General features: G+C 44.8%; 1 protein-coding gene across 1 annotated transcript in view; it reads left to right on the top strand.

Moving 5' to 3' along the window:
* The first annotated feature begins 2,536 nt into the window (after positions 1 to 2,536).
* Positions 2,537 to 26,993, top strand: part of SCARB2 (scavenger receptor class B member 2) — a 66,319-nt gene continuing 41,862 nt past the window's right edge. The window contains exons 1-2 of the mRNA XM_082837616.1: positions 2,537 to 2,868; positions 21,717 to 21,874. Of these exons, the coding sequence (XP_082693742.1) occupies positions 2,752 to 2,868; positions 21,717 to 21,874 (275 nt within the window). The 5' untranslated portion in view covers positions 2,537 to 2,751. The remainder of the gene's footprint in view (positions 2,869 to 21,716; positions 21,875 to 26,993) is intronic.

Genomic DNA, 26,993 nt, shown 5'->3' with positions numbered 1-26,993 from the left:
CAGAAAAGCTGGTCTTAGTCTGGAGACGGGGGAGGGGTGTTCAATGTTAGCAGGAACCGCGGGGTGCCAAGTACTCAAGCAAGCAGGTTACCAAATCTTTTTTCTAGTTAATGCAGGAGAGGACACACACAGGCTGCAGAGGATCCCGACCAGTGCCCAGGAAGGGGATGAGTGAGGGTTACTGGGGCTCAGGACAGAGCTCAGGTAGACAGGTGGAATCTAAAGCAGAGACAGGGTCAGAACAGGCCATTATCACGGCAGAATTGGGGGTAGGGAAAGGCTGCTGCTGATGGCATGAGGACTGGGGACCGCCCAGGCATCCTGGCCGTGAGGTTTGGAGGAGCTGAGTCATTCCAGACTCCACCCAGGCCTGGTTCTCTGGGACTGCTGCTCAAAGACCTTTGGTAGCTACAGATGGGTAGAACTGGGATTGGGCAGCCACTGTCACCGCCAGAGTCACGGGCTCAGGCCTGCCCTCACGGTCTGCTCCAGTTATCTAAAACCTAGTAACATGCCCAAACATAGTGGCTTAAAACAACAATAGTCCTTTATTTTGCATTTCAAGCAGGGCAAGGCAGAGACCACTCTGCTCCACGTGCCTGGGGCCCATGACTTAAATGGTTGGGGACAGCAGGGGGTGGGCAGGGCATCTCCCTGTGGTCTCTCCCCTGTTCTCTCCAGCATGGAGGCCTCAGGGTAGCTGAGCTGAGCTTAGTGGTGGCTCAGGGCACCAAGAGCTACCATTTCCAGAGGCCCAGAGAGAAGCTGCAAGGTGTTTATGATCTATCTTAAGAAGTTCCAGGATACAGTGATTTAGTGCTTTCCATCCCTAAATCCAGCCCAAACTCAAGGGAAATGGTATAGACCCCACTTCTCAACAGAAGGAGTGTCAAAGAATTTGCCACCATTTTTAATGCATCACAGCATCTCACCAAGTTGTCAGCAAAGTCTCCCAGCTGAACCCCCTGTTCCCAGATTCTCACTGATGGTAGCTGGGAGGCAGCAATGCACTGGGTAGAAAAAGTGAGGGCTTTGGAAGTCACCGGGCCTGCATTCTGGTCGAGGCAGGATTCACCCCTCAGCAACTGGTTGAGCTTGTTAGGTTACTCACCTCTCAGAGCCACGGTTTCCTTGTGTGCAAAACGGGAATACTACTACCATAGTGGCCAAGAAAACATACTCTCAGAACTTGCAGTGCAGAGCATAGCTGACCGATGGCCCTGTCCCAGCTGCTGAGCCCTAAAATCTATCCTCTGATTCTCATCCCCAGCTTGGTACAGAGGCCAGTTTCCTAGGGCTGCCGCCAGCCCAGGCCTAATGACAAGAAGCCTATTCCTGGGGGATGCTGGACTCCCGGGACAGGGCAGCTTGGCTTAGGTTCCCCCAAGGCCTTGCTGAACTTTCTTAGAGCTTCACTGTAGCATAAGATGCTCCCTTCCATTCAGCCTTCCCTCCTCACCTCTCTCCTTCACAAAGGCCACACCTGCATCCCAGGTCCAGCTTCCTGTCCAAGTGCTCCCATCTGGCACTGGCTTGGGGGAACTGGGACAAACAGCCACAAGGCTGCTGTGGGTATTAAATAGGTGTGTGTAAGCACCTAGCCAAGGCCTAGCATATAGTTGATGTTCATTCAACTAATACTTCTTGAGTCCCTGCTGAGTGCGGACTTTAGCCTGGCTGCCTTGGGACATATTGGTGAGCAAAGCAGATGAGAACATCAGGGCCACCTGCTTGAAGCCTCTTGCTGACCCCACTGAGCAGGGATAAAGTCTCAGCTCTCCTATGGGACACAAGAGCCCTTGAAAGTCTGACCCCAAGGGGCCTCCACACCTCTCATCCTACACTGCACACCTGAGCCTAGAGTCAAAAGTAACTTCTTTCCTCCTACAATCTTGCCTTTTCACCCCCAGTGTCTGAGCACAGCTTTTTCTTCTCCTCCAAATACCTCTTCCCTCCCTTGCACACACCCCTCACGTGACAAAACAAACCCTTACCCATCCTCCAAGGCCCAGTTCAACTGTGAGGTCCTAGGTCGCCGGGGCAGAGGTGTGGTAGGCACAGATCTCAGCACGCACCTCGTCAATGTTACATTGCGCCTTAATTGCGGTTCACAGTGTCCCCGCTAACTTGTGAGCTCGTCTAGAGCAGGCGCAGTGTCGTATGCATCCTGAATCCCCCGTGCTTGGCCCGCAGCTCGTATCTGAGGAGGGGGTAGAGCCGGGGAGGGCAGGCGATTTTCCGGGGTGGCCGCGGGGCCTGCGACGAGGGGGCGGGGGGCGCTGCCGGGCGGGGATCAGGGAGCCGCTGGCGCTGGGGGGCCGCCGGGACTGACCGCGGGTCGCGCGGGCCGAATCGCGGCAGCCGCTGCGGGGCACATGACTGCGGGCTCAGCCTCCGCCCCGCCCGCTTCCCCGCGCAGTTGCCGGCTGTCGCCTCCCGGGGCTGCGGAGAGCCCGGCCGGCGAGCGTCCCCGCCCTGCGCGCTCCCTTTCCCTCGCGAGCTGCGCCACAAGGGCGTCGCGGCTGCCCCGGTCAGGGAAAGCGAAACCAAAGCGCGCCTTCCACTCCCCATCGGCCGGCCGGGGGCAGTGGGGCCGCGCTTGTCCCGCCGCGGAGCCGGGAGCCAGGCGCATCGGCCGGGCCGCAGGCGCCCGAGGGTCCCGGGTCTTCCGGCCGCTACTGCGGCGGCGCCTCCCTCCCTCCCTGTTTCCCGTCCAGTCGCCGGCCGCCGGGCCCGTGAGCGGTGCGCGGAATGGGCAGGTGCTGCTTCTACGCCGTGGGGACGCTGTCTCTGCTTCTGCTGGTGACCAGTGTCACGCTGCTGGTGGCCAGAGTCTTCCAGAAGGCCGTGGACCAGACGATCGAGAAGGTGAGGCGTGGCCGGCTGTGTGTGTGTGCGTGCGCGCGCGCGCGTGTGTTTGGGAGGACACTTCCAGCCCACCCTCCCTCTGCTAAACCTTGTGCAGGGAGGATCTGCACCCCGGCGAACCCTCTAGACTAGAGCCCTGCTCTCCTCCTTGTTTTCTTGGGGTGGGTTGGTAAGGGTTAAAGAAGGAGGAGAGGAATGAGAACACTTCTGTTCCTTTTAGAATGGTAAACGAGACTACGGATCTAGACTTTTGAAGAATTCACTTCTCTTCTCTTGTTTGCATCCCCGCCCACCCCGGGCCCTCCCTACGCCCCAATTTCTGTTGGGCCCAAACTCATTTCTCTCCCACTTCATGAAGAAACAAAACTAAATGAAAGACCCCACAGGTGTGTTGGCTGCTTGCTGTGGCCTTGGAAGTGATGTGGGGTGGGATGCGAAGCGGGTGTGTGGTCTATTGTGTCCTTGCCTTCCTGGGCTGAGCCCACGCTTGGTAGCCAGGCCAGGCCTTTGGGCTGGGTGACTTTCCAGTCCATCAGAGTCTGTGCTTACCGGCCAGCTTAGATGTTTGATACCTTGTACCAGCAGTCTGTGTTGCTTTGTTTCACCGTGGATTCTTGCTCTTCTCAAACAGCCGTAAGCTTCAGGCAGAGATGCATTTAGATCCTTAAAAGAATCTGAGCCCATCTCTTCCCCCGAGATGTGTATGCTGGAGAGCTGGTCATTTCAGATGTCTCCATCCTATGACTTCACCAGTAGTCATTTCTCCTGCCCTTTCACCCACACCCACCAACCTGTGTGGAAAGAGGAACCAGAGAGAGTTAATGGGATCGCTTTTTCCTTTAAAAAAAGATTATTGGAGCAGCCTTTCTTGTTAGCACCCACAACTGCATGCCTAATTTCTTCCACTGGTTGACACTTGCCGTTGGCCAGATAATAAAAGCCCCGGGCCTCCTCCAAGATTGATCACTGCACTCCCCGTTAGCAAAATTGTTTCGTTCCAGGTGGCAAAAGACATATTCCTTTAATAGAGGCTTTTCTAAAGGCCATCAGTTACTTGAAATCTGACGGTTAGAGGCAACTTAAAAAAAAATGCCACGGCAAAGTATAGTTTAATTTTTTTAAAGTTCACACTGCCAGTGGGAGACAAGGCCCACTGTCTGAGCTGCTCAAAGGCCATTCATTGTTTTCTCTGAGCACCCATGTTCAAAGAAAAAACTAAACTGAATCTCTGCACGCTTGTCCACCTGCAAATCCATGGCAAGATTGTTTAAGGAGGTAACCTCTTGCTTGGGTAACTAGAGTTAAGCAATCCAATTGCAGCCAATTGAATTGTCTTGTGTGGCTTTGAAAGGCTGTTTCAGGAGAGCCCTGTAGGTTGAGTGATCTCCGCCGTGTCTCAGATATTATCAGCCTTCTGATGCTCTGTGGGTGTACATTCGTGGGCGGTGCGCAGGGAGGATGCCGGGCGGTGTGGGCTGTAAGGCAGCTTGGCTGGGGCTTGAGTTGGTGTTGATATTTGGTAATAGGCTTTTAAAGGTGGTTTTCTCCATGAGGAATGGACTCTGATCTGACTGATAAATTATAGTACAGAGGAAGTGAACTTTCAGACTTGCCTCACCCTGTTAAGGAATATCGCACAATGTGGTATGTGAAACTAAATGACAAGGCTAGTTTCTGTGGACAGGTGTGGGAATATTGTAAGGCAACCAGAGGTCACGCATTACCATCATTACCATTCTGCTTTCCTGGATCACCTGTAGGATGGTAGCAAGAGGTGGCGGGAAAGAGGAAGGTCTCTGCAGGTCAATTCGTGGGCATGAATCCTGGCTCCCCTGTGTACTAGCTAGGTTACCTTTGGCTGGTGCATAACCTTTCTTGATTTTAGGTTTTTCCATCTGTAAATGGGGATCATAACAACTCCCGTAGATAGAAGGACTATAAGAATTATTAGAGAAAATGAGTGTACTTTTCATGGGGTATGGTTAGTATGTATTGTTATTTGTAAATGATACCAGTTTTATTTTCGTTAGAAGGCACGTAAGCAAAGAAAAAATACATGAGATTTGAGGTCAGGCACCCTATGTTCAAATCGTAGCCCTGACATTTCCAAGCCTTCTGCCTCTGGGCAAGTTACTTCTCTGAGCCTCAATTTCATTCCTTGGAGAAGTGAGGATGTTAGCCATCTTGGGCACAGCGGTGCGTTTACCACGAAGGTCACGAAGCTCACGCTTTGGGTTCCTCGCTTGCACAGGCCCTTCCAAAGCCTTCTACCTAATTCTGTATCCAAAATGTTCTTTTCTTAGGGAGGGCCCCCACACCCTGTACGAGCTTCACACAAACCCAGGATCTGCCTCTGTGTGTGCTGTTGTGAGACCGAGTGAGGTAATCGGAGCACAGTATCAGGCACGGAATAGGTGATCAGTCATGGCTGCCATCATTCTTTCCATTAATGTTGTTATGGAAAATTCATTCATAACTTGACTTTAAGATACTTGTAATATAATCCACTCTGATACTCCCAGTTCTTAATTTTTTCATCTGAAGCCTGTGTCCTGTCTTGTCTACATCAAAAAGAGAAGAGAGAAAAAGGATGAAAATCAAATGAGTAGGTTGGGTTAATTGTGAGAAGCTTAGTAACATAATTCCTATTAGAAGAATTTGTCTCATGTGGTAATTATCTTTGATCCCACAGTAGCCAAGGGTGATTGAAGGGAGATTTTAATTTTGGCCATTGGATAGAGTGGAAGGAACCAAGACAGTTTAGTTCCATTCTTGGCTTGTTATATTATGCCTTGCATTGGGCAAGCCCTGTAATTGTTTCTCTCTACTTTTCTCAATTGCAGAAGAGGCAGAGTAATGCTTCCCTCCTTGGCCCACACCCACATCCTGGGGGATACTCTGAGCATTAACCAGGCCTTCTCTGTCGAGCATTTTAACCTCCCTGAAGAAAGAGCTTTGCAGAGACCTAGCAATCTCTTTTCCTCCCTAGAACCTGGAAGGGCAGGATTTTAATGTGACATTTCATCTGGTAATCCTGCTAATTGTTCTGACACCTGGTGTAGTGCCTGGTACATGGTAGGTAGCTAAAAAGCCCGCTGCCTCACTTTTGATCATTTTACTTGAAAGAACAGTGTCCTAAGAATCAGCAGAACTTGGTTAAAACTCCATTTTCTGTCACTAACAAATACTTGGATTAAACTGGACAAGCCAAGTAGCAAAGTATTGAACCTCTCAAACCCTTAGGTTCCTCATCTTGAAAATGGGGGTAATAAGAATGCCTACCTTTGGGTTGGTGCAAGAATGAAATAAAAGGATTGATGGAAAGCATATAGCACAGTCCCTCCCAAGCACCTGACTTTGTTATTGTTATTTGTATAGGCAACATATTTGTACAGACAACAGTAAACATTTGTTATTGTTTCCAGCTATTCGTTTCTCATCTAGGAACTGAAGCTTATATAGTAAAGTTCCTTCTAGCTTCAAATTTCTGAGATTCTATGACACAGGCATACGACCTGTGCTTGAGAACAACTCTGCAGCTCAGGATATTAAATTTGCCTTTAGGCTTGTTGACGGTTTAAACATCTCCCAGAAATTAGGACACAGAGCTGGCCAAAGTCAGGGCTGGCTAATAAGAGATGGGCTGGCAAGGGAAGCAGTGAGAGGGCAAGAGACTGTTGACACTTTGCTTCCTATTCACAGACCAAGGAAGAACGATAGCCTTAGGTCTCAGCGATGAGACAAACGGGACAGATTCCCTTACCCTTTGCCAGAACCTGAGTCTCTGGGCAGGTACCAGCTGGCCTCCATCGGGAGCCAAAGCAACTTTGGAGTTGTTCTAGTGCCTCAAGAAATAAAATATAATCACTGATAATTTAACCAAGTAACATTGATTGGTGAATATGTGGGGTCTTTTTTAAAGTCAAATGAGTAAAACATCTTCATTGTTGTTTATGTAAAGACCATCAAGTATATGTAATCTTAAAGGGCTCCTTCTTGCCCGGCTACCTCATCTCCTTAGCTGTCTCTTTTCAGAGTTAAGAAGACATAGAATCTTAGATTAAGAAAAAAACCTTAGGCATCACTTAATCTGTTATTTTCTAGTCAAGGAAACTGAGACTGTGTCAATTTTGAAATGGATGGTGGTGGGTATCGAATTACCTTTACACCTATGTGGCACTGGATACGTTGCCTGTGACAGTTCTGGCTTATTTACACCTGTTATCCCGGAGCAGTTACTAGCACCTTCTTTCCTTTCAAAAGATTCGTGGTGACAGAAAATTCTACCCTCACATATCACATCGTCCTCCACTTCTTGGCATTAAAGAGGGGCAATGCTCTCTGAGGAAACGAGGCACCCTCACGCGAGCTCAGGAAAGAGCTAGCCGTAGGGGCTTCCCTGGTGGCGCAGTGGTTGAGAGTCCGCCTGCCGATGCAGGGGACGCGGGTTCGTGCCCCGGTCCGGGAAGATCGCACATGCCGCGGAGCGGCTGGGCCCGTGAGCCATGGCCGCTGAGCCTGCGCGTCCGGAGCCTGTGCTCCGCAACGGGAGAGGCCACAGCAGGGAGAGGCCCGCGTACCTCAAAAAAAAAAAGAGCTAGCCGGCTTTTTATAAAGCCGGAAGAGGAAGCTCATAGAAATCGAAGGGTAAGAACCACAGCACAGTCAGGCCTCCTGCCAATCCAGTAGAAACTGGAAAGTCAGCAGGACCAGGCACACTCTGTGTCTCCCACGCGTTCCTCTGCTTTTCCCACCAACCAGCTTCCTCTGTTTCCTCTGGCCCAGGCTGTTTCCTCATCTGGACCTTCCCCAGCCCTGACCCTATATGACTCTTCAGCTGCTGAGCCTCCCATGAACATGCTTCATCTCTCAGTTCCTTCCTTCCAGATTCGTGATAGAGTCATGTGATTGGCTCAGCACAAGCAGAAACCATAGATCTGTAAACAGAGGCCGTATCCTTGCCAGATTCTTGAACTCATAAGCAAAATTATCCGACTCCTCCCTGGCTTTTAGAAACATGATCTGGTGACATCAAAATCATATTAGGTTTCTTTCAGCTGTTACTAAATTCATGGTGACCGTGCGTGCATTCATTACTAATGGTTAAGACAATGGAGTAAACCAGTAGTTCTCAGTGTTGTCCCTAGACTCTAGGGAACCACATCAGAATCACCTATGGAAATTTAAAAAATAGAGACCCCACCAGCCCTGCTGAATCAGAGTCCTTAGGAACAGCACCCAGGTCAAAGAACTAACCATGAAGTCTGTGACTGGTTTGGATGGTGATTATGTTAACCCATGTCTTCACTCCTTGAGATGACAATTCTTTTTTTTTTTTTTTTAACTTTGTATTTTAGTCTTTATTTTTGTTTATTTTTCTGGTAAAAAAAATACATGCCATTGTAAAAAGTCAGACAATAAAAATTAATAAAAGAAAGATTACCACTGTTACATATATTGTTGATTAATCCACATGTTTTCATTGTGCATATATAGTAATACATATACTTTACAGAAATGGGGTGCTTCTGTTTATTTTTAATTTATTTTTAATTTGCTGTATTTATTTTTAATTTCAACTGGTATGACTAACATATAAAAGAGTTGATAATTCTAGTTGAGGGCCATTACTCTTAGTAATTACTATTATTCTGCACGTTTACATTAAAGGACATATCTTTAGGGAGGGAGGGGAAGGTTCTAGATTGTGAGAATCGTTTTTGTTTTCTTGTTGAATAAAGTACAAGATTTCATTGTCGGGCCGCAGCGAAGGGGCCATCTGTTCTGCCAGACACTTGCTTGTTTCCCAGGGAGGAATCAGCAGGTGGGATTATAAGATCATTAATGAAAACACAGGATGTTGGCCAAGTGACTGGGCATTAATGGCCTATATCATCAATATATATACTCTATATACATGATACATTACATGAAGCGACTGTTTTTTTTTATCAAAGCTGGTAACTAGTCAAAAGCAACCGAGGAAAATAAAGGCTACTTTCAGTGTTTGCTCTCTATATCCAAAAGCACTTTTAGGTATATTCTTTGGCAGTCATCTGTTTATTTAGCAAATATCAATATTTAATGAGTGTGAACCATTTGTGAGGCGGTGTGCTAAGAGCTATGGATACAGTAGTAAATGAGACACAGTCCTTACTCTTATGGAATTTATGATCTAATTCAGAGTTTTGGGGCTCAGACCCTTTTATTTTCTTAACAATTATTGAAGACCCCAAAGAACCTATATTTCTGTGGGTTATATCTATTATTTACAATATTAGAAATTAAAACGGATACATTTTTAAAACACAAGAATACACAAACACATATTCCGTTAGCTGTCAGAGCGATGACATCATTACAAGCTGTGTGACCTCTAGAAAGCTCCTCTGTATGCTCCTGAAAGAATGAGAGTGAAAAAGGAAGATTATGTCTTAGTATTATTAAGGAAATAGTTTTGACCTTGGGGAACCCCCTGAGAGGGTCTTGGGGACCCCCAGAGGTCCTCAGACCACCCTTCGAGAACTACTGATCTGGTTTTCATTTAATTAATTTTGTTGATTTTTAGAATAATTTAAAAAATAACATAATGTCTCTGCTTTACTTCTGTAAGGCCAGTTTGGAAGCTATATTATTAATGTTTTCAAACCACCAGGATTTTGTTTAGTTTGTTATTGGGTTGGCCAAAATGTTCATTTGGTTAGTGAATGTTCAATAAAGTTCTTGGTGAAAATGAAAAATGTGTCTTTTATGTGTACTTAAAACCGAACGAACTTTTTGGCCAATTCAATATATATTCATATGTCCTTTTCGTTTCATTAGTCCAGTGTGAAGGATAGTAGTTTGGGCCATTGGTGATGCAGGTTCAGCAAATCTCCTGTCTTTTCCTGCATGTGAAACAAACTAGACTAGAACGTAAGCAGCTCCATAATTGAATTCCTTGATAATTCCCCTCTAGCTTCAGCCCTGCCAGGGATTTTCTATTCATATGACACAATTTAGTATTTAAAGCTAGCCTGAAAGCTCTCTTTGAAGGTAGGGGTCCTGCCTTATGTAGCTTTGTATCCTCTTCCCAACCTGCTGAATGAATGTCACACAAAATAGATGGTCAGGGCTTCCCTGGTGGCTCAGTGGTTGAGAGTCCGCCTGCTGATGCAGGGGACACGGGTTCGTGCCCTGGTCCGGGAGGATCCCACATGCCGCGGAGCGGCTGGGCCCGTGAGCCATGGCCACTGAGCCTGCGCGTCTGGAGCCTGTGCTCCGCAACGGGAGAGGCCACAGCAGTGAGAGGCCCGCATACTGTAAAAAAAAAAAAAAAAAAAGATGGTCATTAAACATTGTGTGGATGAATGGAAGAACGAAAATTAACATCTTCAGGATGATTTTGTTTGTATATTGTTATTTAGCTTCACATTTTTGTTCCGCTCTGTAGGCCAGTGGTCACGTTTGCCTCACTAATAGTTTATACCTTTAAAATCTGGAAAATTCACCAAATTATCCAGCTTTCCAGCTTCTCCGGAAACATGTGGCTGTTTTCCAGCGCTGACCCCATCACAGTCCTCTGTGGCAGCAGCCTGGGCAGAATAGAGGCTGCTAACCTCCCTCCCTGTTCCCACCACGGTCACACCCCTGTTGTCCCCTGACTGCAAGGCTCAGTGAAAATGCCCTTTGTCACGGTGCTTGCTCTGCTGTCTTTCACAGAGTAGAGAAATATGTTTGTGTTTGATGCTCTTTACCAAAAGAAGGAAAATGAAAGATAGCCTGTGTTTAACAAAAATGGGAGGCCATATTTCTGTGTAGAAGTGAATATTATTGCTGGGATTTGGCCTGCAAATATGTACAAACCTGTACCTGCTTCACTCATTGACCTTTCCCACGGGGCTCCTGTGGCATCTGGTTTTATACTCTTTCTAGAGAAAGCAAGGCAGAATGCCATTGTTATGGGAATGTAATCATTACTCTTGCAAGTCCCATTTTAAGGATATTACTTTTAATACTATATCTCTGATAGTCCACAGTAATGGAGGGAAGAGCAGACGTAGAACATTACTTATTTCATCTTTGAGAGATATAATCACAACCAAACAGGTTGTAAAAGAATGACTGGCTCCACAGGTTATACACAGAACCCAGCATGATTGTCACGGCCACACTTCTTATTTATTCACATCTTAAAACACTTTCTCTCATCCACTCCTTCAGCCTCTTCCCCCCAACACCCCGCTGGCTGGAATCCACATATATTTCCCCAATTTTCACCTGGTCCTTTTGATTAAATTTCTGTCTGGTGGCTGCTTTTTCTTTAGGCTGGCAGTTCTCAACCTTGGTTTCACATTTGTAATTACCTGGAAGCGTTTAAAAAGTCCTCTAGTGTGTATTTTGTAGCAGGAGCTTTTTCAGGATAACTCTTCCATCTTCTTGTCTTGTATGTAATTTTTTTCTTAAGGGTCAAGTTTTTTTTTTATATATATAAATTATTTATTTGTTTATTTTGGGCTGCATTAGGTCTTTGTTGCTGCGCGCGGCCTTTCCCTAGTTGTGGCGAGCGGGGGCTTCTCTTCTTTGCGGTGGCTTCTCTTGTTGTGGAGCATGGGCTCTAGGCGCGTGGGCTTCAGTAATTGTGGCTCATGGGCTCAGTAGTTGTGGCTCGTGGGCTCTAGAGTGCAGGCTCAGTAGTTGTGGCACATGGGCTTAGTTACTCTCCGGCATGTGAGATCTTCCCGGACCAGGGCTTGAACCCGTGTCCCCTGCATCGGCAGACGGATTCTTAACCACTGAGCCACCAGGGAAGCAGGGAAGCCCCCCTTGTATGTCATTTTATAGACAGAGTAGCAGCTTACACATAGACTAACATTTGAACCTCAACTGTCAGATCTCATTAGCCGAAATCGTTGGAGTTGCAATTAAAGCAAAATGAGTTCAACAACAGTGACATTAAAAAAAAAAAAAAAGCCAAGGCATTTGTTCTTGAGTTAAAATAAGGTCAGAGAATAAGGGTAAAATGTTAATGGCAGTGTATTTCTTTTCCCTCAACAGAGAATTTAAAAAGGTAAATAGTGCAAATTATATACATTAATTACTTACATTAATTAATTAATAAGAGTCTGCATTGGGTTTGCTTAATTTCAGGGAGAAATATTTGAAATAATGCAAACCAACTGGCGTTTTGATATATGGTGAGTTTTATTAATCTGGAATCCAGTGAGAATCACCCACATGCTATTAGATCAGGTTCTCAAAGTTGGTCTGCATCATCTCTGGGTGAATTTAGACGGTGTAGATGGCAACATGGATGCTGAGTTTGTGTTTAATTATTAAGTAGCACTTTGTTGAACTAAAAGAACAACAGCAGTGCTCTTGAAGCCTGAAAGTTTCCTTTAAAGTATTACTTACTCCCATCAAGCCTAATGCAATTCCCTGAGTGCTTATTTTTATCATCTGGACGTGGCTTATACCAGCATAGCTGGTTCAGCAGCCATCCTTGTGCTGCCTTCCAGAAAGAGCTGTGTCAGGCTGGCTTGGTTGTGTTGTATCTTGTGGCTGTACCAACTCATGTCAGCTCTCAGGAGAAGCAGCTAATCCAGCCCATACCTGGGGGAAGGTGGGCAGTTGAGTGTTGCTGGTGCTCAAAGGACCTGTCAGGGGATGACAGAGGATGGCAGGTGATGGGCTGCGTCAGGTCAAGAGCGTCAGACTTTATCCTGTGAGCAGTAGGGAGAGTGTCTGTCCTGATAGAACTCTCTGGAAGCTGATGTGGATAATAGCTTTGAAAGGGCCAAGGCTGGACAGAAGGAGACCAGTTAGGAGACTACCTGTTACCTAATTACCTATTAGGAGACTAGCTAATACTGAACAGTATTGTCTCAGTCCCCGCCGGTGATGAAACAGGCACAGGAATAGAAGTGGAGAAGAGGAGGAGGTAAACTCAACAGGACTGAGTGATTGATTACGGGAGACGATCATGAGTCCCTTTTTCGGTCACGTTGATGTTGAGCAGCCTGTGAGGTATCCAGATGGGGATTTTAGGATGAATCCATACAGTTGAAATGATCCAAATAATTTCAGGCATAAGCCCCTCTTTGGGCCCTGCACTGTTACATACAGGTCAATTTTGTGTCCTTAGCTAAATGTCTTCTTGAAACAGGGCCTATGCTTGTTGGGCATAGAGAAAGCTCTCATTATATACATATTGGCTAATTAATTGAAAGGTAAGTTTTTCGGTCCAAATGATTAACTTGGCTGTTGACACGACAGACTGACCATGTAACTTGATCATCTTTCCAATACCTCTTTTGATGGTAGTGCCACCATATTATGCCTGGAACGATTCATCATGTTCTGCAGTATCCAAAGTCACATTGTAAAACTGATTTGGGACCTTGCACTGATTGTTAATTTAGCATAAGTGGAAAACTCTGCTGGTTACAGGGTTGGCTAGTGGCCCAGGAAGGTCTCGGAGCCCAAGTGATGGTTTCTCTACAGTTTCACGGTCTTTCTAGGGGAGGTTGCCAGATAAAATGCAGGATGTCTAGTTAAACTTGAATTTCAGATAAACTACAAATGATATTTTAGTGAGTATGTCTGTGCAATATTTTGATTCATTTCAATTTATCAGTTGTTAGCATCCTCCCATATAGACGTCATCTCTCTCTCATACACTTTTTCTTGAATTATTTTAATGCAAGTTGCAGATATTACAGCACTTTGCCCCTGAATCCTTCAGCATTGCATCCTAAGAATTAAAGCATTTTTGACATGGCCTATGCAATATTTGGGACATCCTTGGGCATCCTTTGTTTTTATTCACTAAATCTGGCAGCTCTACCCTGAGGGTGCGATGGTGAGGCAGCTGCTAGAGTGGCCATGCATGGGCTTTGCAAACCCACAGACCTAGACTTGGTGGGATTTCACTTGACTTACTGGCTCTGTGAGTTTGAGAAAGCCGGTGCCAACATTTCCTTATCTGCAAAATGGGAATTCGTACCTTGCAGGGCCAGTGTAAGGCTTAGAGATCCTGTCCATAAAGCCCTAGCACAGCACCTGATTCCTGGAGACTTCCAGTAAGCAGCATTTTAGCAATGATAATCGTCCTTCTCTGAGCTGAATGTCAGGGAAGGAGATAAAAATAAAGAAGCAACTGTTTTAGAAATGTTGGCAGCTGCATTTATAAACTCCCCTCTGTTCTCTCATTCCCCTTCCCTACTTAATGTGTACACACACACACACACACACACACACACACACACACACACATATGCACACGCACCACCCCACACCATCCACTCTGGGATTTACAGTGGGTTCCGTGACAGCCGTTTAGCAGGGGAAGAAAAGAGACATGTTAAAGGTACAGGAAAAACCAACACTCTTGAGAGCACGATTTGAATGGAATCCAAGGTGGTCTGAGACTTGTTTGAGTGTTGACTCAACTAAGAGTAACCAGGGAGAGGCCAGTGATGGGGGTGGAGGAGAATCCTGGGTTGTCACAACACCTGCTGTCACTGTGGCTCTAGCAAGCTGTCAGGGATTGTTCTGTTAGTAGGTTTTCATTTGCTTTGTTTAGCGAAGGACTCCAGTCTACCAAATGTTTATTTCCATCCCGGAACTTCGTCATCCACTTGAAACTTGGAGGAACAAGTTCACATCAGACTGTCATGAGGACAGCTAGTCTTACCCTCCCTTCTGGGAAAGATTTTGCCTTCCTTCTTTCTGGGAACTCTTCCCCTTGTCTTTGGACTTTTTTGGCTAAGCTGGATACAAACCAGGCAAGATAAACTTGGGCAGTTAACCGTCTGTTCACTCACACTGACTGGCTCTTTTGGAGTTCATAATTCTGAGATGATTTTCTTCACTCTAATAAATAAACGAGGTTGCAAATCCTTTTTTTTTAATTGAAGTATAGTTGATTTACAATATTGTGTTAGATTCAGGTATACAGCAAATTGATTCAGTATTATATATATATACACACACACATATATATATCTATATTCTTTTTTCAGTTCTTTTCCATTATAGTTTATTACAAAATATTGACTATAGTTCCCTGTGCCATACAGTAAATCCTTGTTGTTTATCTATTTTATATGTAGTAGTGTGCATCTACTAATCCCATACTTCCAGTTTATCCCTTCCCACTCCGCCTTCCCCTTTGGTAACCATAAATTTGTTTCTATGTTTGTGAGTCTGTTTCTGTTTTGTAAATAAGTTCATTTGTACTACTTTTTAGATTCCACTAAATATTATATATTTAGAAATTATAGATTCCACTAAATATTGTATGATTTAGAAATCATATAATATTTATCTTTCTCGGACTTATTTCACTTAGTGTAATAATCTCAATCTCTAGGTCCATGCATGTTGCCGCAGCAAGCCCTTTCTCACCGTGAAGTTCTTCACACACTGTGACGCTTGTCAGGAAAAGCTGGCGAGGAACACAGAGTGTTACATCAACCGTCCTGACAATAACAGGAAAAGAAATACTCTACAGCCCAGTGTGGTGGGTGGAGGCCCTTGGCACTTGTGAGGGAGAACTGACCACAGCTGAGGAGGCATCGGCCTTACCTCTGTTTTGCAAGGACAGAGGAAAAGCTAGATGATGCTGGTTCTCTGTATCTGTTCCTCCTGCCTTGCCTTGGGGTCTGTTAATACATTTTGTAGAATCTGAGTTTCTTTCTTAGATTTTCACTTACAAAAAAAAATGATAAGGGAACAGTTATTTTTTCTGCTTACAGAATTAGTTTACTTCTGTTGTAAAAAAAGTCCAAACAACGCAGAGAAACATCACAGAGAGAATGCGAGACCCTTCCTAATCCTGTTGCATAGAGATAAAGGCTATTAGACGTTTAGTGTGGAGGCTTAGTGATTTTGAGGGTAACTAAAAGATTGAAATTGTAAAATTATCTATATATCACCCCCCTGGTTTCATGTTTGCATTTTATCTGCTAGTGTTGTCCACACTTACGCATATTTTACATTGTCTGCTTTTACCATTTAACATAGATTATGAACATGTTCCTTAGGTCTTTGTAGTTTTTATCATTCTAATTGCTTTCTACTCCAGTCTGTGAATTATCATAATTCACTAAGTCATTCTTGTCCTGTTCAACATTTTGGTTATTTCCGATTTTATACTAATTCCTTGCTGTTTCAACCTAAACTGAATTTTATGTAGGGCTGGAAGAGAGAATCATGACTAAAGACTTTTTTTTCCCCCCTTCTTTCATTGTTTAACATTTGTTGGGTTGTCTATATTTGAGCAGACTCCCGGAAGCGACATGATTCCTTTTTTTCTTTAGACTAAGTCCTGAAACCCTCTCATCCCCAACCTGAAGATGGTAATAGTCAAGATCGCAGTCACCATTTACTGAGTGTTTTGAGCATGGCCTGCGATATGTGCTCTGCTGAATCTTCATTTCATCCTTACAACAATCTTAGCCAAACCCTCCTTCCCACGTATGCCAGTGTAACCTTCTGAAACACCTCTTGCCTGTGTCAATGCAAAATAGGCAACGTGGCACAATAGTTAGGAGTGTCAAATAAAAAACAAATCTGATTGTAAAGGGGAAAAGACTTTGCAGTAGGGGCAAGGGGACTTGCATTAGGGAGAACCTCTGTGTGGTCTGCAGGGCCTCAAGGCTTAGCCAAAAGGGTTTTCCTTTTACAGGGAGGAGTTCATGGGGCTGGGAAGGAGGGAAACCTAACCAAAGTTTGGGTAACAAACATTTTTCCCCCCAGCTTTATTGAGGTATGATTGACAAATAAAAATTGTATATATTTCAGGTGTACAATGGGATGCTTGATAGGCACCGTGAAATGATTACCACAATCAAGCTAATTAATATATCCATAACTTCACGGAGTTAATTCTGTGTGTGTGTGGTGAGAACACTTGAGATCTACTGTCTTAGCAACTTTCAAGTGTACAGTACAGTGTTATTAACTATGGTCACCGTGCTGTCCCGGCATTTCACTCCCGTTGATCAGTGGGGTCAAGCTGTTCAGCTAATCATGATGAGGCAAAAAATGGGAATCTGGAGGGTCAGTGCCTAGCCTTGTCTTAGGTAAAGAGAGACATCTGTGAATCTAATTCACATGGGGAAGGGTGTTTCTTTGCAGTCAACCATTTCCCGGAACACGGAAGCAGAGATTCCCGAACCATTACTGTTTTCCAGGGGCATGAGGCTCCGGTCAAATTCAGCCTCGCCAGGAGCACAGGTTTGCAGTGAGTCCTGGGGTGGGAGGCTGGCTGCACCCTCTGCTAGCAAACCTCAGGCATTCACCTAACCTCTTTGAGCTCTGGTGTCCTGAGGTGTAAAATGGGGACGATGATTTCCCTCTTGTAGACTATTAAGGGGATTAGATGAGATAAAGTGGCAACATAATGCCTGGCTCTTGATAGTATTCTGCAGCTCAGAAACCTTCTATTCCCCCTCCTCTCTAAATCAATCTCCCTACTCCCTAGAAAACCCACACCCAGTCACATCTAATACCGTCCCTCCTCTGTATCTTTTACTGTCTCATTCTCCACATCCACTCTTTCTGATTAAGCAGAGGGCTCCAGGAGAGATGGACATGGAACAGGCAGGGAGGAAGGGCTCGCTCTGTCCAGCCACACAGGATAGTCGAATCAACCCCAGCTATCCGTAAGGAGCCCACCCCCATGACCTCCTCCGCTTGCCCAGTTTTTATTCATTCTTCCTCGCTCACTTTAAGCACTACCTGTCTCCATCTCAGTTCGTAGAATCCATTGTCTGGTCACCACGGAGACCATTGCCTGGTATACTCATTGACCATTTATTACGGGCTACTTTCCATTGTTGATTATCTTGCATGTGTGAATGACCATCCCCCAGATAGAGGGTAAACTCCTGGAACACAGAAACCATGTGTGTGTTGCTGGGTATCTCCTACCTGCAATGCCTGGCACAGACAGTGTTTGGCTGATTTGCATGTATAGTTCTACACTTTGCAAGAAAACCGTGGGTATAGCACTGCTTTAAATAGTTGTTAGGAAAAGGGATCACAGAGACACACAGATTTTGCTTTCCACCCACAAAAGGAACCGGCTGCACTTAGCTCTTTAGCGTGCTGGACTACCGATAAGACACACAAACTAATAGGTGCTAGATCTATGTGTTTCTGATTCTAGTGAATCTGTATCTGAATTGCTTTCTCGGTATCTGAATGTGGCTGAAATGGCTAGGGAACACCCGCTTCCTCTGGGTACCCTTTAAAGGCTCCTTGGACTTGTAGCTGTCGAGCTGCTGTTATAGGGCCTTGACTGTGGCTTTGTCTTTGACTGATCATGCCTTTCTTCTGGTCTTCTCTGGTTGTCTCACATCAATTTCTTCTCTCCCAGCATCTTATAAGCAAAGTTGATGGAAAATAGAGTTTTCTAGTACTATATTTAGTTGATTGAACCAATATTTCTCCAAAACCTGCATTGTCCTTGAGGAGTGGGGAGGAGTAAAGAAAAAAAAAGACAAAAACCCTACTCTTTTTTTGTAGGTCAGCACCTTCTGTTTTGAGTAGCCAACTGGTAACCTAATATGTTCCAATATAGTAGCTGCACTTTCCTTCTCATTTTTGGTTGCTAATATCACTGCTTCATGTCGATTCCAATTAACCTCAATTTTTAGAAGATGTTTTCTGTCCTGAGCACTTTTTTTCCTGAGAAATTCCTATGTAATGTGTCATAGGGTTCAAAGGAAGGGATGATCCATCCAGTTAAGGGGAGGGTACTCAAGGAATTCGTGGAGGAGGAGAAATTATTGCCCTGCCTTTTTCTGGAAATTTCTGGATAAGAAAAAGAAGTTCTTTTTTTTTTAAATGTATGTATGTATATATTTATTTATTTATTATTTGGTTGCACTGGGTCTTAGTTGCGGCAGGTGGGGTCCTTAGTTGTGGCATGCGAACTCTTAACTGCAGCATGCGTGTGGGATCTAGTTCCCTGACCAGGGATTGAACCCAGGCCCCCTGCATTGGGAGCATGAGTCTTAACCACTGTGCCACCAGGGAAGTCCCAAAAAAGAGACTCATTTTAATGAAATCAGATGACTTTGAAGGTATCTGTGGGCCTTCAAAATCCTCTAGAAGACAAATAATTATTATTTATGTGTTACACTTCTCATAGTTAACATACTAGTTTTAGGTAGGTTATATTCATGTTACTGAGCTGTTTCTAGGTGCTGTGTGTATACCTTATACCAGAGAAACTCTACCATATAACTTGTATAACTAAAATGTGTAGTAGGTTTACACCCATTTTATTAAAATGTTGTATGCTGAGGTGGGGTGGGAGAGTGGAGGAAAGGGGCACTGGGTTCCAGACCCAGTTCTGACATGAAGCAGCTGTACAACCTTGACCACAGGCCCTTCCTTACCCTGCCAGGGCCTCTGGGTTCCATCTGGTAAACCTCTCCAGGTATGCTGCCCTCTCTCTCCAGGCCTGACTCTCTCCCTTGTTCCTCCCCAGAGAGCTAAGACTCCTGTTTAGAAGATAAGATAAAAGACCACGAAACTCTTAAAAAAAACTGCCTAAAATGATCGGTTAGGCTGCTCTATGGCCAGGGCAGGGAGAGAGTAATGTGTGCAGGGGCAGGCGGGGAGGGCTTCACAAAGGAGAGAGTCTGAGCTGGACCCGGAGTTTGGAGGAAAGGGGTTTCGTAGTTTGTCTTTCAATTTTTTCTATCTCAACAATCTGATCTCAACTCAGTAAATCAGTACTGACAGTAAAGGCCAAGAATATTTCAGTAATGTGTTGTTTGGCTAGAAATCTGATGATTAGATGTTCCGAACTGATGCCAAACCACAAAGAGTCCCCAGTTCTATGACACGGCTGAGTCATGGATGTGAACTGACTTCCAGCCCTCCAGATGACTGTTTTTGCTGTGACAAGCTTAGGTTTTCTGCATCCATTTATTCCGGTTCCACTTTGTTTTTCCCTGCAGAGATTCTTGGGATATTTTCCATTGAATAATAGAGTTATATCATCAAGTTGCCTTGCGACATTGCTTCTATTAAATTGGAGGCCTGGACTACTAAAAATTGGCATCCTGTTGTGTTCTGTGTCACAGGATGTTTTAGCATGTGATTTCTGTCATGTTTTGAAGCCGTCCCTCTGTTGATTGTCATTCAAATCCTCACCGCTAGAGGAGTGACGGGTGATATCAGGGGATGCTTCTCTTGCAATCTAGTTACTGTTTTACTAGTGGCCCTACATTGTCTTTATCAGCAGATCCCATTTTCCTCTTTTAAAAATTTTTCTCAGTGTTAATTTTCTTTATTCATTATAAAAATTTGGAAAATACAGAATCTCATCCAGGAGAAAATAACAATGACCCAAATTCCAACATGCAGAGTTAGTCACTGTTTGAATTCTGGTTTATTTATTCTGTCTATGCTTTTATCCTTCCCGAGTACTTCAGTAATCTTAACTTTAAAAATGCAGTTTTTCTTTATTAACAAGTTAACTACTAGCTATTAGCTTTCTGTCTATTAACTTTGGGTGCTGTATTAATCAGGCTTCTCTTGCAATGCTGGATAACAAACAACCCCCAAATCTCAGTGGCTTATAATAGTAACATATACTCCGTACTCCTTACGGCCAGGTTGGCTGCAGTTTGAGCTTAGCTGGGTCAGCCGACTTAGGCTGGACTCCTGGCTTCATGTCTGGTCTACACGTTACCATTTTCGGGCCTTGGCTGAAGGATCACCAACTACCCGTGCAACAGAGGGTGGCTGGTGGAAACTTGCCATGCCTCTTAAGGCCTCAGCTCGAAGTTGGCGCTTTGCCATTCCACTCACATTCCGTTAATCAAATCAAGTCACTTGCCACACCTGAAGTCTGTAGGGTGGGAAGGATTCTCCTTCCATAGAGGGGCCGTGGTGTATTAGTTTGCAAGAGCTGCCATAACAAATACCACAGACTGGGTGACTTGAACAACAGAAATTTATTGTCTCCCAGTGTTCTGGGTGCTAGAAGTCTGAGATCAAGGTGTCAACAGGGTTGATTTCTTCTGAGGCCTCAGTCATGTTGGATGACAGCCCACCCTAATGACTTCATTTAACCTTTAATCTCTCTTTAAAGACCCTATCTCCAAATACAGTCACATTCTGAGGTACTAGGGGTTAGGACTTCAATATATGAATTTTTTTCGGGGGGGGGGGTGGCAGGGACACAATTTAGACCATAATCCGTGGTAAGGGTGGGAAACAAAGGAAGGATTGTAGCCAAAGAATACCCTAAGCACTTAACCTCAGTGAGGCTTAGCTTTCTCACCATTAAAACAGGGATATGCAAACCTATGTTAGGGGTTTGTTGGGGATTAGATGAGAAAATGCGTGTGAAGCCCCTGGTGGTGAAAGTGGTAGAGCTGGGTGTGGTTCTACCTCAAATGGAAGAACCAAAGTAACCTTCTGGGGCCTCTCTTCCTGGTCTCTCATATGGGCGAGCTGGGAGTGCATGGAGCTTCTCAGAGTGGCCTGACTTCCACGGAAGCTGTCCTATCAGTAGACCCTTTGTGACGAAGCAAATAAGGCCTTTCGGGTACTCAGACTGTGGCCTTGGTTTTGGGGGTCCATGTTTCCACCCATGAGCTATGGCTCTAGCATCCTTTCTTTACCACAGATATTTATAGAAAACCTGTTATGGTTCCTGAGGGCTGTGGGCTTCATATTGGCGTAAGGCATGTCCCTGCTCCCAAGGGACAGCAGCTGAATGCCTGTGGAAAACATAAGTGAGCCGGGAGGTCAAAGGACAGGGTGTCCCTCGTTCTGCCTCTGTGTTCAAAGCCAACTGCCTTACACTACGTAAATCCCCTTTTGGTTTTCTCCCCTAGAATATTGTGTTAAGGAATGGCTCGGAGACCTTTGAGTCCTGGAGGAAGCCCCCTCTGCCCGTGCACACCCAGTTCTATTTCTTCAATGTCACCAATCCAGAGGAGGTCCTCAGAGGGGAGACCCCTCGGTTGGAAGAAGTGGGGCCCTACACCTACAGGTGAGTCCCGACCCCCTCCCTGCCATACCAGCGAGAAAATGGAGCGACCCCCTGCTGTAGCCTGAGCCCTCGTCTCTTCCCACGAGCATCCTCTGTGTGCTGCGTGGGGGGCACATGTTCCGGCTACAGTTGTCTGAAATGCTGCTGGTGTTTGGCACACGTGTCAGTGGCTTTGTGGACCTGGCCAGACTCAGCCTGTTATGTTTAGAAACGCAGCTGCTTCCTCCTAAGGTGGCAGAATGTGGCTACTGAGCGACGGAGAGCTGCCCTCCACTCCCTACCCTTTTAAGGTCGTCCTGCGATTTTCTTTGGTTACTTTTAGGGTCTTTTCCTATTTCTCTCCGCCACATCCCTAGTTTTAGACCAGTTCCTAGAATTCATTGTTGGTCTGGAGACAGGACTTTCTGTCTCTTCTTTTTCTTTTTTTTTTAAACTGAGGTATAGTTGACTTACAATGTTGTGTTACTTTCTGCTGTACAGCAAAGTGATGCAGTTATACACGTGTATGTACGTTCTTTTTTTATATTCTTTTCCATTATGGTTTATCATGGGATAGTGCATATAGTTCTCTGTGCTACACAGTAGGACCTTGTTGTTTTTCTGTCTCTTCATATTCACTCCTTTTCCCACTCCTCCAGAGTACAAGAGATAACCAGGTGGTAGGGTGGGTTAGGAGTTAGGAGCATTGCTTTAATCATTTTTTTGAAAAGATTAATAGAGGGAGATGCTGGGGGATCTTATGGTCAAAGTATTTTCCCTACTGTTGCCGTATCCCCGCAACCCGCTAGGACAGTACACTGCCCCACACGCCTCTTTCCAACAAAGTTTCTCCTTACCAAGTTTAAAAAAAAAATAGTAGAGGAGGCAGACAGCGAGATCTTTCTTCTTCAGAACTGCTGCGTGGTAAAAATGCCTCACAATTCTATCGTAACCGATTGCTCAATAAATGGTTGCCCCCTGATTCATCTACTGTGAGTCAGCACTGTCTCAGCGCTGGACTTGAGAGATAAAAATCCCGATCCCTGCCTCAGGTGCTTATGGTTTGACCCTGGAGTCGAATGACCTGTTGTGAACCTCACTTCTGCCACTTACTAGTCCTCCGAGCCTCAGTTTCCTTATCTATAAAGTGGGGATAAAAATAGGACATCCACCATGGGATTGTTATGAGGACTAAGTGAGTCAAGTATTTATAAAGTGCTTAGACTACTGCCTGGCCCAGAATTCACGCTAATTAAGTGTTTGATGTTATTATTAGTCTTAGGGGATTGTCTTGGTCCCTTCTGTGGAAATCAGTACCCAGAATTGTAAAGATGAGCTTTATCATTATATAGTAGAATTTTAAAAAATAAACAACACTTGGGTCCTCATTTTCAAAAGCGTTTTTATACCTTTAAAACCTCGAGAAACTCCAGGTACTGGGTAGAACCAGGCCTGCATTTGAGGCTGTCCAGCTTCGTGACAATTAGAAGTTGAGCCAGAAGTAGGCTCTGAGTGTCCTCTTTGTTTGTTTTCCAGTTTTAACCATTTTTATGATGATTTTTTTAAAAAAAACCCACATAAGATGTACCATCTTGGGCTTGCCTGGTGTTGCAGTGGTTAAGAATCCACCTGCGAATGCAGGGGACACGAGTTCAAGCCCTGGTCTGGGAAGATCCCACATGCCGCGGAAAGCCCGTGTGCCGCAACTACTGAGCCTGCGAGCCACAACTACTAAAGCCCGCACGCCTAGAGTCTGTGCTCTGCAACAAGAGAAGCCACCACAATGAGAAGCCCGTACACTGCAACAAAGAGTAGCCTCCACTCTCCACAACTAGAGAAAGCCCGCGTGCAGCAGCGAAGACCCAATGCAGCCAAAAATAAAAGAATAAATAATTAATTTTAAAAAAATTATTAAGAAAAAAAAAGATGTACCATCTTTACCATTTTTAAGTGCAGTTCAGTAGTGTTAAATATATTCACATTGTTGCAAAACAGACCTCCAGAACTTTTTCATCTTGTAGATCTGAAACTGTTTAGCCATTAAATAACTCCTCTTTTCTCCCCACCCTGGGCCCCTAAGAACCAACATTCTACTTTGTTTCTATGAATTGGATTGCTGTAGATATCTCATATAAGTGGAATCGTACAGTATTTGTCTTTTTCTTGTTTTGTTTTGTAACTAAATTCCTTCCGGCGAGACGGATGACTTCCTCCCTGCAAGAAAACTCACCTGAGAACTAAAGAAAAACCCCAACAAACAGTCTTCCCTCTGGGTCTCCTGGGCCTGTTCCTGTCATCATTATCCTCATTGAGAAAAAGACATGGGTTCTAACCATAACCCGAGGAAACCCAGTGTTCCACTAAGACATCTTCTGGGCCATTGTGTCTGCTGCCTTAATATGCTGTTGTAGATGTGGTCATGGGAATAAATAAATCCTAGAAATAAAATAGCATCCAACTGTTACCATACTTCCTGCATGTTCCCATCTTAGAGGGACTGAAACTGACTCCTTAGGGAAGCCTGGGAACATCTCACAAGGGTCCTTAACCCTTGATCCATGGATCCCTAAGCGGTCATGGATAGAATTCCAGGTGGTCTGTGACTTGGGGGGAAAAATTACAGTTCATTTTCATTAACCACTCGCTAAAATTTAGCATTTCCTTTGAGTATAAATGTAGGCAACAGATCACAGCAGTGTTAGCAGTACCGTGGCTTCACCACTAATGGAAACACAGATATCGTTGTGTCTCATGATAGCGGTTGCTCACAATATAATTCATGTTCATAAATACTTAAAAATTACAGTAATTGTGGACTTCCCTGGTGGCACAGTGGTTAAGAATCTGCCTGCCAGTGCAGGGGACACAGGTTCCAGCCCTGGTCCGGGAAGATCCCACATGACGCGGAGCAGCTAAGCCCGTGTGCCACAACTACTGAGCCTGTGCTCTAGAGCCCACGAGCCACAACTACTGAGCCCATGTGCTGCAACTACTGAAGCCCGCGCGCCTAGAGCCCGTGCTCCGCAACAAGAGAAGCCACCTCAATGAGAAGCCCTTGCACCACAGCAAAGAGTAGCCCCCGCTCGCCTCAGCTAGAGAAAGCCTGTGTGCAGCAACGAAGACCCAACGCAGGCAAAAAAAAAAAAAAAAAAAATTACAGTAGTTGGTAGACCTGCTGCTACATTTTATTTAAAATGTCAGTAAAAAATAAATAAATAAATAAATAAATAAAATGTCAGTAAAGAAGCACACATATTGCCATATCACAGATTTTTACAGTGATACCTGTATTTCAGTCATTGGTTTCCTTTGTAATCCTGGGTATTTTATTTTCTGTATGTAAAGACATTTATCTGAGAAAGGATCTACCAGGCTGCCACAGGGCCCAAGGCACAGCGAAGGTAAGACTCCCAAGAGCAGATCCTGTAGGTTGGAAGGCAGATTGGTCACTCACTGATATTTCATTTTTGCTCCATGAGTTTTCCTGCCTCCGGTTTTCACCCTGCCCTGGTCTCTCCCATTTCACTGCCACAGTGATTTTCCGAAGGACACAGCTGACATTTCCTTTCCTTCTCTGCTCAGGGTCCTAGTGACTCTCCCTGTGTGATGTTCAAGGCCTGAGCACCCCAGCTTCTCCTGTATATATAGCCTCTTTGTTTGATTTTAATTTAATTTTTTGGCACTCTCAACCTAGAATTTTATTCTCTAACCAGAGCTAATTCTATGCTATAACCAGAACTGTCCAATAGAAATTTAATATGAGTGTCAACTTAAAAAACAAACAAACAGGGCTTCCCTGGTGGCGCAGTGATTGGGAGTCCGCCTGCCGATGCAGGGGACGCGGGTTTGTGCCCCGGTCTGGGAAGATCCCACATGCCGCGGAGCAGCTGGGCCCGTGAGCCATGGCCGCTGAGCCTGCGCATCCGGAGCCTGAGTTCCGCGGCGGGAGAGGCCACGGCAGTGAGAGGCCCGCGTACCGCAAAAAAAAAAAACGTGCAACATAAGAGCTGTGAGTTGAGTTTATCCTGTGTCTTACGGAGGACTATAGCCTAAGAGACAGCCTCTCAGATAGCTCTGAGAAACTGTTCTAAAGAGGTAAGGAAGGGGAACTTCCCTGGCAGTCCAGTGGTTAAGACTCCACACTTCCAATGCAGGGGGCACGGGTTGGATCCCTGGTCAGGGAACTAAGATCACATGCCACTAGGTGCAGCAAAAAAAAAAAAAAAGAGGTAAGGAAGGAGTCAGAATATATATGAATTTTTTTGCAGGAAAAAGAAACATGTAGTCAAAACATCAAAAGATTACTTCTAATCACAAAAACAGACATCTCAAGTTAACGATTTTAGTGCTTTTCTATGTATGGGAAGTTGCAAGAATCTGAGGTCATTGAAATATTTCCTTAGGTATGTACCTTAATTATCTAGGGGCTGGTATCCAAAGCACAAAATGCTTCCTGTTTTTCTCCATCCTGAATTCCCCTCAGGCTCAGTTTTGGTAGGCAACTGCAGGAGCTAATGTCTTGATCCTATAGAACTAAAAGGGCAAGCAACATTTTTTTGTTGTTTACAGTGCCCCACCTTGGTCATAAATTTGACCAAGGCTTGGGAGGCATTTCATGACCAATTTGTCCCACAGCCCTAGGAATGCTTGTTCCTAGGTCAGGCAAGGATCTTAGTGATAGGCCATTCATATGCTATATCTGGCTTAGGCCCTATTAACCTAAACAACCTAAAATCCTCTGCATCTTCTGTTTTCCTACTCTATTATGATCCAGGAAATGTTTTCCCCTTGTTGTTTCTTCCCATATTTAAAGTTGCACTATTACAATTACCTTTATCTGTATATATGTGATATATATGTGATCATATATATATGTGTGATCAATTGCCTCAAGATATTTAGCCATCATTAATTTTGTTGGAGGCCTGGTTACACATCAGGTAATGCAGGATACAACAATCTGATAAAATAGAATATAAGTAAACTAACAAGTAACATTAATAAGATAGTATAGCAGAGAGACAAAAAGTATAAATAGTTTGAAAACAACAAAGAGAGAACAAATTAAAACAATGATTAGTATAACTAGTTGTAATCTGGATCTCAATAAGCCATCAAGTCCAGAGGGGAGCCAGTTAGA

Source organism: Leucopleurus acutus (assembly GCF_964270905.1).
Source record: "Leucopleurus acutus genome assembly, chromosome: 4".
NCBI classification, from domain to species: domain Eukaryota; kingdom Metazoa; phylum Chordata; class Mammalia; order Artiodactyla; family Delphinidae; genus Leucopleurus; species Leucopleurus acutus.
This window is presented reverse-complemented; position numbering and strand designations above follow the sequence as displayed.